The 17,344-nt window shown below is 44.1% G+C and overlaps 1 protein-coding gene across 1 annotated transcript in view; it reads right to left on the reverse strand.

Annotated features, from left to right (window-relative positions):
* LOC143288464 (mitogen-activated protein kinase 1-like) overlaps nt 1-17,344 on the reverse strand; it is a 187,997-nt gene that overhangs the window by 117,684 nt on the left and 52,969 nt on the right. Inside the window, exon 3 of the mRNA XM_076596985.1 lies at nt 9,204-9,259. Coding sequence (XP_076453100.1) covers nt 9,204-9,259 — 56 coding nt within the window. The remainder of the gene's footprint in view (nt 1-9,203; nt 9,260-17,344) is intronic.

The raw sequence follows: 17,344 nt of genomic DNA on the forward strand, positions 1-17,344 counted from the left end.
CATCATCTTTGCGAGTAGTTTCAAAATTGTTAAATACCTTGAAAAAATGATCATACCATTGTTCCTGACTGATTTCATTATTAATTGTTGCTTTCTTGTTGACAGGTCTTATTGTTGTCCAAAACAGCTTTGGATTATTGACTGATTCCTTAAGTTTACTGATCTTGTTTTCATCACATTGTCTCTTTATGTCTCTTTTCATTTTAACATACACTTTTCTTTCTTTAACATAAGCTTCTTTCTGTGCAACTTTGTGTTCCTGTGATTTGGCTCTCTGAAAACTCTTTAAAAGCCGTCTGACTACATTCTTCTTTTGTTTACATTCCTCATCAAACCATTCATTGAATCTGATTTTCTTTCTTCCAACCACCCTCACCATACAAGCCGCAGCTCCATACACAGCCTTTATAAATGTTTCTACCGAACTATTAACATCAAAAACGAGACTTTCATGGGCTCGGCCTAGACACTGTTTAAACTCTTCAGACTCTAACTCCTGACTCTCACTGAGTTATCTGGTGTGTGTGTGTGTGTGTGTGTGTGCTCGGTTGTTTTTTTCAATCTTTATGTACTCAACTACAAATATACCTCATAATTACGGTTGCCCATGATTGAAGGGATGTCAAATCAATCATTCTTAGCCATTTATGCCCCCCCCCCCCCCCCCCCCCCCAAAATCATCAACTTTAAAAATTCACAGCTCAGAAACTTCTCAATCGATCAACTTACTTCCAACTTCAAAACAGCAGCAGTGGAAGGAAGTAATAAATGTACTTCACTCTAAGTGCATTAAGGGACTGCTGAAAGTGAAAGTGTAGGTGAATAAACACTGTGTTAAGTAGATCACAGATTGAATAGGGCACTTCCAGCAGTCCATATTGGATGATTCAGGGGGCAGAGGATTAACGGTAAAAGTGTGGCTTGAAGGGCAGATTCAGCTTGAGAGACGCAACGGGGGGAGGGGAGGGGGGGTAAGTTTCAGTGCCGCTAGGTTTAAACTGGGTTCAGCCTGATCACAAGGTAAACGTGCACTTAACCTACTACCAAGGAGAGGGCAGGAATCACCATCTGTATTCTCTTAGACTTCAGAGTACAGCAATTCAAGATTTACCTTCCCATCTATACAGAGAAGGCTCCCTTCAAAGGACACACCCTGGGGGTCTCCTGATTTGGGTGTGTTGCTCAGTGTGAAGAACAGTGGGCCAATCCAACGGCTGGTAAGGTGCTGGCCAATTATCACCCCTCCCATCCGCTGTGAGCGTAGAGTGCCTAAAATGTAGGTCCAAGCGTGCCTGATAGGGTGGGTGACAGACCTGGTCACTTTGGGCTTCCCAAGATGAGAAAAGAACCCATGCGTGCTTGGAAGGCATGAACATCCATTCATCTCTCAGTAGAACTGGTAAGGGGAGCGTGGTGGAGGCGGGGGGTGACCCAGAGGCGGTCAGTCCCGAGAGGGAGGCGCTAGTGACCACGGACACTGCAAAGGGAAAGGGTCTCAAACTGGAGGATCAGGTGACCATGGAGGTTGCACTGACCAATGATTGGTCATTCACATATGCACCATCGGTAAGAGGCCAGTAACAGTCCAGGAAGAAGAGGATTAGAGGCTCAACCTCAGGCCTCCTGGCAGCCCAGCATGCACCACAGATGCATCCCAGTACAGGTGGAGCACCAGTCACCACTTGAGGCCATTCCAAGACCTGTTGATGCCCAAACAGATACAAGTGTAGCTTATATGGGCAAAACGTGTAGTTTTAGAGTAGCAAAAAGTAGCATTTTTTACCAAAGCTGGCATCAATATTATATCATCATAATAATAATCACATTACTGAATGGTTTTCTGACCTTACATAATCAGATTGATAAAATTGTATTTAATCAGTATTGATGAATGTCTCAGACTGGTATTTAGATGAAGGGAACAGGCAATTGTTAATGTTGGTGTTCATCCCAAAGCAGGCATTTATTTACATACGTGTCAAATCCGGAAACATCCCTGATGCAGCCTTCGAAAATGTGTCCGCAGCAGCAAGTGGCAGATTTGAATTCATGATCAGTCTGCAGATCATTGCTTTGCCCCTTGTGACGTTCTGCTCCATTGTTTTTGTTTTTTTTGTTTTGTTTTTCTACTGTTATGGGCTGACAGATTGAAGCAAAGGATTCAAACTTTCCAATGGCTTTCTCATTGTACGCTTGCGTCTTGATATCACAGTGGCTTGAACTAGAGTACTAACAACCCACAATGCTTACATGACATGCTGAAATCGTGCAGAAAAAAAGCATGGCCCCTTCTTCGATGTCACCAGACAAGGGTATTTCTGGTGATACGAACTGATAAACGTTTGCACCGCCTTTCTTTTTTTCTTGTCTTCCAACTTTGATGTTGAAGGCTGCACAACACCAGAATCTGATTCTTTGTCTGAAGTTTTGCGCTGTTATTTCTTATCCGCCATTTTGGATGGTGAAAGAGAGACACATTCAGTAATTATGTGCACTTGTGCTTGGACATGCAATTGCTTCAAGCACTTATTGTGAGAACACAAGCAGTCGGCAACAGAGAGTAAAACAAAGAAACTCAATCCCATGAGCTGAAAAATGTGCGCCACTTGTTCAAGAGAAAAAAAATGTGGACCTGTATTTGGACCACAATTGGAGTGAACCGTGAAACCAGCAATGAGGCATTCGCGGTGTTTTATGTACTGATGTGTAGCAACGTAGCAATAGCTTCAAAAGAGAAGAATGCTAAGTCTAAGTCGCAGCATAAACAGGTCTGCATTCCCTGGCACCTGGACCTCCAGCAAAGGAAAAAGGTGGCCACGCTAGAGTGACATCCAGCCTGACTTGGGTGTCGGGGCCCGTGGGCAAACTGACAGGCCAAGGCCACCTGCCCTGCACCACGTGACGCACAGGCAAGGGTTACACATGCAGTATCTCCTCCCATGGAGATGCAGGTGCCAACACAGGAGGTGCTGGCAGCAGTGGAGGTTGTCCTGACCGAGGAGTACTTGGTCCCTCCACCCTCTGCAGCATTTTTGTCCTGGGGTAGAAACTTAATACTGAGGTCAAAGCAGTGCTGGGCTGTAACCGGGGGCTGGTCTCCTACTAAGCCCAATGTGTCCCAAGGGCGAATGTATCCTGTCAGCTCCCAAGGGTCAGCGGAAACTCCTGGCTTCTGTGTGTTGATAGGGGCCCTGGAAGTGCTAGGCCCCATAGGGAAAGCGTTAGTGAAATAGGATGTTGTCACGACCGACAAATACTCAGTCCCTCCTCCCTCAGCAGCTTAAGCCCCCATAGGGACACAAACTACTGAGCGGCAAGCAGTACTGGTGCAAGACCAGCAGGGTGGGGAAAAGAGAACATGGCCATCCACTAAGACCAGCATGTTCCAGGGGCAAACCCCCATAGGGGTGGAACTGAGGGAATCCACCCGTGGTGAAACTACCTGTGGGTACTAACCACCCTGAGCCCATCCCCAAGGCTCACTGGCACCTGGACCTTCAGGAAAGCATATAAAAAAGAAGAAACTTGGCGAGGTCAGAGAGATGCCTAGTGACCAGTCCAATTTGGGTGTCAGACTACCGACAGCCCGGGACCGCCTGACATGCACAGACCTCCCCTGCTTAGCCTCCCCCAGCAGGGGAGGCCCACAGGAAAGCGGGGCTGCCCAAAACACAGGTGATGATTACACGAACAGTATCCCCTCTCATTGAGATGGTGGGGTGACAACTTGAGGTGAGCAAAGGAGAGCTGCCCACCTCCCCCTCCTGAGACCATAGCTCCCCCCACCTTCACCCCCACTGAGGGAAGTGGAGGAGGGGACTCAGCATGGGAGGGAGGAACAGGGAGAACAGTGCCACCACTGAGAGCCTATCTCTGTGCGCCAAGGTTAGAGGGTGGACACCTAATCCTCTTGTGATGATATATCTGGCCCCATATCAGTGTTAGCCAAAGTAGAGGTACAGCCCTCAACAAAACCACATTCCACTTGGGCCAGCTTGGGGTCAGGCCCAACCATACTTCCCCCCAGTCCCCTTCCAGACTGTGTTAGGAGGTCGAGCTACCCACCTCAATGTGTCTGAAAAGATGAATCTGCCCAAACCAAACCAGAGCTCCTGCAGGCCCTGGGACCTCAGATCTCCCAAGAGAACACCATCCCAACCTCACAGGGACATTCAGCAATTGCAGGGTGGCGTGCAAGGCCTAGCAATCAGGACAAATGATTCTCAAGCACTGTGCCCAGCCCGCAAAGAAAAAGAAAAAAGAAAAAGGAGTGAGAATGAAATGGAAATGACCACAAAAAAAAATTGAACTAGGCATCAAGAACTGATGCTGTGTTTGGGAGCATACTGATTCGCCTATGGCCTGATGCAAGTGTGCGCAAGCATGCACACATACACATACACACACACACACACCATGCTTTTCACTTAATCTGACAGGGAAAATCCATGCACACTGGTACACACACAAATGCACACACATTTTACCATCGCAAACAGACACACAGATGCTCATACCCACATGCACACATCAGCACACGCACACACATACACACACAGACGCACACATACATGCAGGTACACATGCACCCAAACACATGCCTGCTTGCACAAAACACACTAATGCACACACATACATACGCATGTACACACACACACACAGACACACACACGCATGCACTTTCACTCACTCGCTCGCACGATCTCCATCCTTGTATAGCCCCTGGGACTATCGCTTTGTAAATTTCAGTGCATTTGACTTGAGGTTTTCTGAAATCACGTCAGCCAGTAATGTGATAATACACTTCACGATTGCATAAGTGCATGCTTGAGAGTGTCTGTGTGTTTGCACATGCCCATACATGTGTGTACATGTCTTATGTGAGCACACCTGTGTGTGTGTATGTGTGCGTCTGTGAGTGTGTTCTTAGACAGCAAAGTGGCAAAATGATTAAGATACTAATTTGCTAATTGAGTGCATGTGAGTGAGGGTCTGGATTTGAATTCTGCTCTGACCCGTTCTTCCAAGTTTGACTGTAAAATCAATCTGAACATAGTCATCCGGATGAGACAATAAACTGAGGTCTTGTGTGCAGCGTGCACTTGGCACACTGAAAAAGAACCCATGGCAACAAAAGTGTTGTACTCTGGCAAAAAGCTGTAAAAGAAATCCACTCTGGTTGGTACACAAATACATATGCATGCACTCAAGGCCTGACAAGCATGACAGGTAATGCTGCTGTCAGGCATCTGTCTAGCTGATGTGGTGAAGCGTAGATTTGTCCAAACGCAGTGATGCCTCCTTGAGAAGCAAACTGAGTTAGTAAATGTTATTTACATCTAGAATCTAAAGCCTAAGTTCCAAAGATTCATCAGCATTACATGCATAAATTACATTTTGCTCAAACACACATCCAGCCTTTGTTTCTCATTTGAACAGTCACTGTCATTGTTGTCTCTGCTCTTTCGCGGTTGTATGTCTATACCGCATGACATCACTCCTCCACTTGCCACTCCAGAGTTTACTTAATTATAAAACTTTTGACACCATAAAGATGTTCAGAATAATTTTTGTTCTAAAGTTACAGGTTTACAAATAAATGTTTTTTTCATGAGCAGGTTCTTTTCAGACGCATACACTTTGAAAAAATTATTGAAAAAACTGTGAAAGATAGATAAACTTTTTTTTTTTTTGCATGCAAATATATGAATTCTAATCTTTCAAAAAATGCAAATAACGTCAAAAATGATAAATGGAAGTGGAAGTAAACAATGCTTTCATGTATGTGGGTACATACATATGTATATACAGCCCTGAGAGCTAAGGGATTATGAAAATAAATATAGCAGACAACATATACATACATATAATCATATGTGTGTATGTGTGATGCCACACATTGGCAGAAATTTCACTCAACACACTGTGCAAGTGACAAGCGCTGAAAAATATCAATACTGAACTGTTTGGATATTCTGATACTAAAACTTTTTTTCTACCAAATTCCTAAGTATTATAAAGAAACATAAAGTATTAATGCTTTATTTTAATGTTTTCCCACTGGGAAATGATAGTTAAGAGTGGGAAACAGGCGAACTTGTTTGCCCCACTTTTGAACATGATTTCGTAGTGTCATACATTCTTATGAAGCGCAAAAACAAAAATTCCAGTCTCCAGTCCTATTTTTACACTGTTCTCAAGCTGTCCTTTGTGTTTAGGCATAGTAATTCAGATTTTGATATGGGACCACATGATCCGAGCGACTTTTCCATGATCAAATTTAGCTGACACTCGATTCATCACTGCTACTATTTTGATCACCTGCTTGAATTATTTTCAAAAGTAGCACACTTCTACTGTTTAAGTCCGTATTTCTACCACTCTCAGTGTTTTGTAAAAGCCACAGTAATTGCCAAAAGTAAGTGACACTCATTAGGTTTCCCGAAAACAATGCAGAACAATGGCAACGGTGAAAATGACAGGCACGCCGATCTCAAAACTGCTCTCGTAAACGGCGGATTTCACATCTCTATAACTCAATGAAACAGTGACAGAGAACTATGGTGGTGACAAGCTATCAGAAATAAAGATTTTAGCAGTGATAATGAAGAAAATCAACCTGTGCCAGAAGAAAATGGGAATGAACCAAAGACACGGAATCCAGTAAGTCTCACTTGCTTTGTCCTTGTCATTCATGAAGCTTTCAATTCCAATGTTTATTTGACACGTTTTTAAAATGATGTGAAATTACGGCGAACTTGAATTACTTAGATGGAAAGAGTAATGTGTATCATTTAATTTCTGTAAATGTTAACTGAGTAAGTCGGAGAAATCCATCTAAAACAAGTGACAATGCTGATAATGTTGATACTATTTTTAGCAACAAAAACTAAAATGGCAAAAGTGAAAGTTGGGAAAAATATTCACTATCATCAGTCAAAGATTATCAATAATCATGATATGTTTTCACGCTTCACTGAAGGTGCTTGAGATATTTTATAGAGTTAAGTCTGTGAATAAAAAAGAAATGTATAATGAATTTCAGGTAACTGAGAATGGGTTGACTGATGGGTTTGCACAGTCACTCTCAGGGGGTGGGGGGAGTGTAGAGCTTATTATTATTGTAGAGTTAGATCTTGCAATAAAAAGGAAACAGAATGGACAGGAGGCGTAGAATAGCTCTGTGGCTGACCTAGAGTTGACCTCAAAGGCAGCCCCTCCCCATATTCAGGGCAAGTAAGGAGGGAAGGTGTTTGATGAAGGGAGTTGGAACAAAGTTGTGCGTTGCATGAATCACTACAGAACCATGTTTTTGTAAAACCAAGCTGGTATTGATCAAAGAAGGGGATCAGCAGGATCAGCTATCACCTGCAGGCAAATGCTGAGTAGTACTCACCCCCTCCCCTACACTATCTGCTTGGGTCATTGTTAACCTCTTTTATATCATCTGAAAGTCTGAAACGTGAGTGGGCGTGGCACAGGCAGGCGTGGCATGTGAAAGATGTGTGTGTGTGTGTGTGTGTGTGTGTGTGTGTGTGTGTGTGTGTGTTTTCTTCATATTTCTATTGAAACAACTAAACCAAAAGAAACAGTTTGTGACTTAAGGATGGTCTGTAAATGTGTAGAATTCCAGAATTTGGGATTATAATTTATATCTTTGTGTACAAGGCAATGTACCCAGTTTTTAATTTTCATATATTTTCTAAGTTCATTTCAGCTGTTTTTACTAAAAATCTGTAACATACATTCAGAAAGTACCGTAAAGTTCGGTCTATAAGCCGTGACTTCTTACCCCAGCTTCAACCTCTGCGGCTTATACAATGATGCGGCTTATTTGCGGATTTTAACGATCCCGGTGTGTCACGTTCTCGTCTATTCTTAGCTGCCCTTCAACTCACCAAAATCATGATTTTTGTCCATGAATTTTTGGATGAGCTTCAGGATAGTGTGCTAACTGTTCACGTTTTATAAATCAAATCCACACACATTAAAGCCTTCAGATCAGCATTCAGTTCTACTCTGCTCAAGCGGACACCCTCATCATGCCGAAAACGCGATGTTATGCCTATGATGCAGCCTTCAAATTGAAGGCGATCGACCTAGCAGACGACAGTGCAAGCGACGAACCAACAGCGACCTCCACCTTCATGTTCATGAAGTGAAAGCGAGGCTGAAGTCAGTGACAAGATGGCGGAGGAAGCTGTGCTGGTTCTCTTCAACTCGGACACTGAAGACGAAGATTTTAGTGGATTCAGTGAGCAGGATGACGTTGAATAAATGTGACTATCCCTAAATTATGGATCTTATTTTCGTTGTGTTTATTTATCATTTTTTTGTGGCACTAGCAGTATTTTCGCTTGCTTTTCTTTGTGTTGTTCCCACTTGTGTTTTTTTCATAACCTACACTATCGACAGCTTTTCTGTAGTATCAGTATGTGTTCCAGTACCAGAAATAAGTGCAGCTTATAAGCCGGTGCAGCTTATGTATGTATAAAGTTCAGTTTTTTTCCAAAATTTAGTGGGTGTGGCTTATATACCAGTCCGCTCAATAGACCGAACTTTACGGTATGTGAAATATGTCTTTCTCACATTTATGGTTCACACTGATAACCATTGTGTTAAATAAGCTTCAAACTATCTGAAAATAATAGTCTTGTTCATTTTCCCTTTAAAAAAGAATGGGTTGTGTATACTTTCTTGTAGCAGTTTGCGTGCTAGAATTTTTTGTTAGTCATTACCCTTCTCAACCAAAAACCTCCACACAAATAGGATGCACAAACCAAAATAATGGCCAGCACTGAAGAGGTTTTACAGATTATTGCAAGCTGAATCCCAAAGTGTAGAAGCATAATCTATGGCAGAGAGAATAAATGAACGAAAAAATAGTTTCCTAGCATTTAAGTGTAAAAAAAAAACCATTATTTTTCTTGAAGCTAGATTTTTTTTTTAACATAATTTCTAGGTTTTCAGACTAAGATTGTTAATGACCATTATTCCTAAGACTTTATAACTGACACAGAAAGAGAGAGAGAGAGAAAGAGGGGGAGAGAGAGAGAGAAAGAGGGGGACAGAGAGAGAGAGTCTTTATAATAAACCAGATCTTTCCATATAAAGTGTATGCATTAAAAATCCTGAAAAGAAAGACAAGATGTCCTCAAATATCACCAAGTTATGATTAATGCAGATAACTGTGAAAAGGATACACATCTTTCATCTCTTGCTGGGAGGCTGCTCGTAGGATGTCTCGTATATCGATGATCTGAAAAGGTGAAAACATACATTTGAAAGAAGTCTTCACCAGCATGTAACTTAAAGCAGGTCCAATGATTCAAAGAATGTCAAAACATAAAGTTAAACATTTCTACTTTCATATACAAAGAGAACATCAGTCACTATAAAGTTGCAGGGAAATATGAGCATCTGACACCTGACCTATTAAGAATGACCTTAATGTTTTCAATCAAATCGGCACCTCGTCTGAACGATATTTTTGCCAAGTCAGACACAGCAGTAAACATTTATGACTGATATACACCTAATTATCTGGACTTAAAAGCACCAATGAAGTTATGTTAAGCTTACAAGCCCCCCACCCCCACACTCCCCCCCCTGACTTTTCTGTCTTCAGTTTCTCAAGTTGAGTCATGCATGCTTGTGAATGACTGGTGTGAAAGCGCTTTCATTTATCTCTGCACAAGATTGAAATGAAATGAAATTATGGTGCTTAGAGCCTCGCCGACCACTAAGGCCATCTCAAGGCTATCGCCGTGTCAATAACTACTACAAGGATAAAAAAAAAACAACCAATTAAAACGAGTCACCACTTTAAACTTTCCACTCCAAAGTTAAAAAAAAACTTCCATAGTTTAAAACCTTCAAATCTGGTTAAAAATGTTCACTTCTTTTAAGAAGTCCATCAGCGCCCACGGAGGGACATCACGAAACAAAGTCTTCAAAGAAACCGCCGTGTAATGTCTGCGTCTAACGTCATGCAGATCCCAACAGTCAAGGAGCACATGTTTCACGGTAAGAGGCTCATCACAGGGAATGCATCAAGGGGTCTCTTCCCCCTTCAACAAGTAAGAATGAGTAAAAAAAGTGTGCCCCGCACACAGTCTGCACAGCACAGACTCCTCCTTTCTGTTCTTCACCCCCGAAGGGAGGGTCTCTTTTAGGTCTGGACGGATCTGGAAGAGCTTGTTGTCCGTCTGGGTGTTCCACTCCTCTTGCCAAAGATCCTTAAAGTAAGTGTTCACCTTCCACTTCATGTCTGTGTATGGTACAAAGGATCTGGACAATTCTTTCTTTACAGCGTTCCTGGCCAGCAGGTCCGCCCTTTCGTTACCACGAATGCCAACATGTCCAGGAACCCAGGCCAACACAACCTCGTATCCTTTCTTCGTTGCGAGAGTAAAAGCTTCATAAAATTCCAGCAGTTTGGGATGAGTGATATTCCTGCAGGCGATCGCCTCCAGGGCTGACAAGGAGTCGGAAAAGATCATGAATCTCTTTTGTTTCGAAGAGAGAACCATTTTTACCGCCAGAACCAGTGCGGTCAGTTCCGCAGTGTACACCGCACGGCGGCACAAGGCAGCCCTTTTAGTTTTGGCGCGAAGCGGAGGGGAGAGGGATGAACAGCGAGCGAGCGCGAAACGTTGGAAAGGTGATAGCCTGGACAGACAGGCAGGCAGTATATGGGGCAGCGCTCTGGCGCACCACTAACTTCGCGCTATTCTTTGCGGAGCGCATGTTACACGGGCAGTGTGTACAGCTGTGAACAGCTTCGCTGCTGCCGATAAACTGTCAGAAACAGGGTTATGTGCTTTTAAAAAATAATACTCTATGTCAGAATGCAACAAGAAGGGCGCTATGGGTGTGAATGGATGTGTGATTTTCTGACAAATTTAACGATACCAAACATGAGCAGGTTTAATTTCCTACAGGCAGTGTACAAGCGGTCCAAAAGTTAGCGAGCACACGAACATTCTGTTCGAACTGAGGAACACACACGGAACGTAGTTCAATTTCAACTCCGTGTTGTGTGTTTACATCGTTTTACTTGGAGATAAAACTTGTATCATGATATACATGCATGTCTCCACGATACAACTGGAAGGAAAATATAGCCGATACATTACCTAGAGGTGGCAGACCGCCCCGGAATTAGTATCAGTATTTAACGATCAGCTCCACTGAGAACTGCTGCCAGCCACTTAAGTTTCACACTTCTCTCAACATCACGGGAAGAGAGACGGACAGGCAGACATATATATGCAGGGACAGACATACTGAGAAACAGAGGAACGTGTACGGAGAGAGAAAGGGGAGAGGCACAGAGAGAGAGGGAGAGAGACAGACGCAGAGAGAGAGAGAGAGAGAGAGACGCACACAGAGAGGGGGGGAGAGATTTTCGCCGACTAGATGTTTTGCGTGTCAGTATGTGTGCCTTTGCTTGCGACATGCATTTGGTCAGTCTAAAAGATACACCTTGACGATACCATGCTTTTAGTAAACGATCACAATGTAACGTACTGACATGCATTTGTAAGTTCTAAATAATAAAATCCATTCCTACCTGAACTTATAAATCCGTATGAACTCCTTGTTTGTAGTTGGTAATCCACTCAGTTGAAGTGTGACACTGACTAAACTCAAACATTTTTTTTCTTTTCTTGTTTTTTCCTTACAATGTGTGTGTGCGGGAGGGAGGGATTCAGGGTGGAGAAAAGAACAGGGCTGAAAATTTCTTTATTCTTTACTTTTTGATTTGTGCCGTGATTCTCCTGCTTGGGGTACGACTTGCTGACGCATGGGGGAGACAATAGTCATGTGCTCTTGCATGATGACACGTAGTTTGTCATCTTGTGACTGCATCCCTAATACTTTCTTTTGAGTGAATTGACGACTGCGTGTGTTGCCTCCCCCCCTTGTTCATTTTTTTGTAGCACTTGATACAAATGCATGTGGGATGTTTGCCCTCTTCATCATTCGAAACATCTAGACCGAAAAAACGAAACAGTTCAGAAGAATACTTGGCACAAAGTCTTGCATTCAACCCCTTATCTTTATCTCTTCTGAGAACCCGCTCACCACACACACGACACATATTATCCAAACATCTCAAGTGTTCACTGAAGGTGTGTTGCCCAGTCAGCAATGCTGCCACTACCGCACCAGATTCCATTTTTGTCGGCACTCACACACACACACTTAGGTCAAATAACTGGATGTAACACAAACACTCGGACAGTGTCTGGTAAATCACACAACACACTTAAAGTTCACATTCACTGGAATCATGTACACAAAAATGACAGCAAACAAAAACCGGTGTGCACGAATATGATTAAATGAAAATCACTTAAACAATACACCTTTCTCTGCTGGAAACATAGGCACAAAGAGCGCGGCGCGCGCTCCCCTTCCCCCCCCCCTCCCATCCCAGTGGAATCTAGGTCAGCAGCCGTGCTCCTGACCGCTCACTGAACTCTGAAACTAAATAGCTCTGCTGGAAGTTAAGCGGCACAGCCGTGACCGAGCTGTCAGACAGGATGTGTTCCGTTGGGAAGTCGGGACAGAACGCAGAATGCAGCGACTCCGTCCTCTGACTTGGAACCGTCAGTGAAGATACTTTGAAAAGTGGGGAATTTGTGGCAGAGTTCCGAAAAGTAAGTTCTGTAGGCCAGAGAACTGGTGGAGTCTTTACGGTACGAGGCCAGATCAAATCGGACCTCAGGTGTTCTAAAGGTCCACGGAGGGCTGTCAGGGAACTTAGAGAAATCTGAGATGCCACCGACATCCAGATCGGCATTTTCTAAGTGCAGCTGAATGCGGAGTCCGAGAGGAGGTATGCAGTTTGGGTTGTCTTTAAATTTCTTATCGAAAGGGTTGTTGAATACAGCGTCGTAAGCAGGGTTTGTAGGTTCAGAAAACAATTCTGCACAAGATTCAGCGCTATATAAATACTTACTGTCATTATCACAAGACAAGATTCAGCACTATATAAATACTTACTGTCATTATCACAAGCTCATCGCCCATGCTGTCAAGTGTTCAGGCTAACTGCACTTTGACAGCAACTTCCCGTTCAAAGGAACTAACTCTGACAGTCTATTCCATAAGCATGCTGCCAAAGAAAAAACTGAAGTTATTGCCTGTGCAGTGTATAATCTAAAATTCTTTGTCACAATAAAGATTAACTCTCCAACATTGAAACTTTGATCCTCTGATCCAACTTAGTGTTTATTTCTCTACTGCTCTCTGAACTGGCTTTTCAGGACTGCTCACGCTCTCTTTTGGAGACAGGATGGACAGTCTGTTCCATTTGGCTGCCCACCTTTGACAGCTTGTCAGCCTCCTCATTTCCAGTGACTCCACAGTGATGGGATCCACTGGACGGTCAGCACTGGCTCAATGTCCCCAGTGCCTGCCAGATGTCTCGCAGGATCTGGCTGTCTTCTCCTGCAAGGAGACTTTGCAGCACTGATTTGCAGTCCATCAGGATGAGGATGTGCGTAGGCAGCTCTTCTCTGGTATTCAGAGTCGGTGCTCCATGAAGCAGTGCACATCTAGGACTGTCTTCAGCTCCTCTGACTTCCACTCCTCATAGTCCTGTAGGGATTCCACCTGTTGTTGTAGGGGAAGCAAGACACTAGTATGGTGTCATTTGTTCGCCTCTACAAGGTGGTTCAAATTTTGTCTCTTTAATCTGTTTTGTTGGTTCCTGGAGCTTAACATGTAATGGATGGGATGACAGTCTCTTCATCTTTTCTACTTGATGCAGTAACTTTTCACTGTGCCTTTCTTCGAGTGAGTGTAGGCTTGTCTTTTCAATTGCAGAGATGAGCACTGTTTTCATGCAGGAGGCCTGCATTTTGGACCTTCGTGAGTCAGGCTGTTTGTCTTGGCAGCAGCTGACCAGGATGTTAAGGCATACTTGAGTTGGGGTCTCAAAGAACCTGTGTACACCTGGGTCAGGGAACTTGGAGTTTGCTCCCCACTTTGTGCCAGCAAGTTTTTTCATCACAGCCATCTTCTTCACTGCCCTGGCTTCTCTGCTGCTGATGTGGGGATACCATGTCAGCTTCTGATCAAGCTTCATGCCAAGATAGGTTGACATCTCTTGTTATGGTACTTCCTGTCCGTCGAAAGAGAGGGTGTATATTTCCTTCTTGGAAGAGAGGAAGAACATGGTGGCTTCCGTTTTTATTCTGTTGATGGTCCAGTCACTATCCATTCTCGAGCCCAGTCAGACAAGGAGTTTAATGCTGTATGCACTGTCTTTGCATGTTCCACTGAGGTCCATACTGCCAGGTCATCTGCAATTTCCTTAATTGCAAGGGCAGTGATGTCACAATACCTCACTCTCTCCTAACAACAGCAACAGTGCAGAGTGATGACAATATGTGCATTAAGGGCTGCACGTATTGTCACCAGCAACAATACATGCTAGGGTGAAATGAAATGAAATGAAATTATGGTGCTTAGAGCCTCGCCGACCACTAAGGCCATCTCAAGGCTATCGCTATGTTAATACCTACTACAAGGGCAAAAAACAATTAAAATGAGTCACCACTTCAAACTTTCCACTCAAAGTTTAAAAAACTTCCATAATTTAAAACCTTCAAATCTGATTAAAAATGTTCATTTCTTTCAAGAAGTCCATCAGCGCCCACGGAGGGACATCACGAAACAAGGTCTTCAAAGAAACCGCCGTGTAATGTCTGTGTCTAACGTCAAGCAGATCCCAACAGTCAAGGAGCACGTGTTTCACGGTGAGAGGCTCATCACAGGGAATACATCGAGGGGCCTCTTCCCCCTTCAACAAGTAAGAATGAGTAAAAAAAAAAAAAAAGTGTGCCCTGCATGCAGTCTGCACAGCACAGACTTTTCCTTTCTGTTCTTCACCCCTGAAGGAAGGGTCTCTTTTAGGTCTGGACGGATCTGGAAGTGCTTGTCCATCTGGGTGTTCCACTCCTCTTGCCAAAGATCCTTAACATAAGTGTTCACCTTCTGCTTCATGTCTGTGTATGGCACAAAGGATCTCAATAATTCTTTCTTTACAGCGTTCTTGGCCAGCTGGTCTACCCTTTCGTTACCACGAATGCCCACATGCCCAGGAACCCAGGCCAACACAACCTCGTATCCTTTCTTCGTTACAAGAGTAAAAGCTTTGTAGAATTCCAGCAGTTTGAGAGAAGTGAGATTCCTGCCTCCAGGGCTGACAAGGAGTCGGAAAAGATCATGAATCTCTTCTGTTTCGAAGAGAGAACCATTTTTACCGCCAGAACCAGTGCGGTCAGTTCTGCAGTGTTCACTGAGCTGTCAGACAGGATGTGTTCCGTTGAGGGCTGGTCAGGAAAGGTGGGACAGAACGCAGATGCAGCGACTCCGTCCTCTGACTTGGAACCGTCAGTGAAGATTCTTTGGAAAGTGAGAAATTTGTGGCAGAGTTCTGAAAAGTAAGTTCTGTAGGCCAGTGAACTGGTGGAGTCTTTATGGTACGAGGCCAGATCGAATCGGACCTCAGGTGTTCTAAAGGTCCACGGAGGGCTGTCAGGGAACTTGGAGAAGTCTGAAATGCCACCGACATCCAGATCGGCATTTTCTATGTGCGGCTGAATGCGGAGTCCAACAGGAGGGATACAGTTTGGGTTGTCTTTAAATTTCTTGTTGAAGGGGTTGTTGAATACAACGTCATAAGCAGGGTTTATAGGTTCAGAAAACAGTTTCAAGTAATAGTTTAGGGTCAGCTTCAGTCTGCGGTTGGAGAGAGGCGGTTCCCCTGCCTCTGCATACAGGCTGTGCACAGGGGTGGTGTGGAATGCACCTAAGCTGAGACGGAGCCCTTGGTGGTGTATAGGGTTCAGCAGTTTCAGGTAAGACGGTCTGGCCGAGCTGTATACTACACTTCCATAATCCAGTTTGGACTGGACCAGGGCTCTGTAGAGGTGCAAGAGAGTTCTCTTATCAGCACCCCAGTCCATGTGTGCCACAACTCGGATGATGTTCAGGGCTTTTTGACAAGATATTTTCAGCTGTTTGATATGGCTGAGGAAGTTCAGCTTCTGATCAAAAACGACCCCTAAAAATTTGGCTTCCTTGACCGCCGGGATGGTGGATTTTCCCAAACGGATTTCAGGGTCCAGATAGAATTGGCGAAAGTTATGAAAATGAATACACTCAGTTTTGGAGGGCAAATAGGTGAAATCATTCTCCTCATCCCAACACTGAATTTTATCCACGCAGAGCTGAAGCCGTTGCTGGATGCTGGCATACGTGCTGCCAGTTGCATACAGGGCGAAATCGTCCACAAACAGCGAGCTGACCGATCCCTTCTGAACCGACTGAACGATGTCGTTAATTTTGATGCTGAAGAGAGCCGATGACAGAATGCTCCCTTGCTGAACACCCAGCTCCTGCTCGTCAATGTCGCACAGGGTGGTGCCGACCCTCACCTGGAATTGTCTGTCTTGCAAAAAATTCTGGATGAACTGGGGCAGGTGTCCTCGTAAGCCAAGCTTGTGCAGGTCGAGAGGATTCCAAATTTCCTGGTGGTATCGTAAGCTTTCTCTAAGTAAAAAAATATGGCCACCACATGTTTGTTTGTTTACAAAGGCATTCCTTACAGACAAACCAGATGGTCAACGGTAGATCGATGCTTGCGGAAACCGCACTGTTCTTTCGCCAGAAGGCCGTCGGTCTCTAGTTTCCACTTCAGTCTAGCACTGACCATCTTCTCCATCAGTTTGCAGATGCAGCTGGTCAGTGCTATTGGGCAGTAGTTGGAGGGGTTCGAGGGGTCTTATCCCGGTTTTGGCACCAGGATTATGAGGGCTTTCCGCCAGGAGGGTGGAAAAAAGCCTGTGATCCAGATGTGGTTGTAAACTTCGAGCAGGGTGTCCAGACAGGTTTCGGGAAGATGTTTTAAAAGTTTATAATGGACCTCGTCCATTCCTGGAGAGGAATCCGTGCAGGTCTGAAGGGCAGATTTTAATTCATTCAAAGTGAAAGGAAGGTGGTAGCTCTCTGTGTTGTCGGAAGAGAAGTTGCAGGGTGTTTTTTCTTTCAGGTTTTTGGTTTTAAGAAACCGAGCAGATTTGTTGGCAGATCTAGAGTTCAGTTCGATTGTGGAGGCTAGCAAATTAGCAACTGCTTTCTTATCTGTGACCAGAGCGTCAGAGAGTTTAAGATGGTGAAAAGTTGGGCAGACGTTTTTGCCCTTAATTCTTTTTAAAACCCTCCACTTTTTTCTTGGGTGTGTTGGAGGTTAAGGAAGAGCAAAAATCTCTCCATGATTTTCTCTGGCTCTTTTTAAAAACATACCTGCCTTTCGCCCTCAGCT

Source organism: Babylonia areolata, chromosome 12, assembly GCF_041734735.1.
Source record: "Babylonia areolata isolate BAREFJ2019XMU chromosome 12, ASM4173473v1, whole genome shotgun sequence".
NCBI classification, from domain to species: domain Eukaryota; kingdom Metazoa; phylum Mollusca; class Gastropoda; order Neogastropoda; family Buccinidae; genus Babylonia; species Babylonia areolata.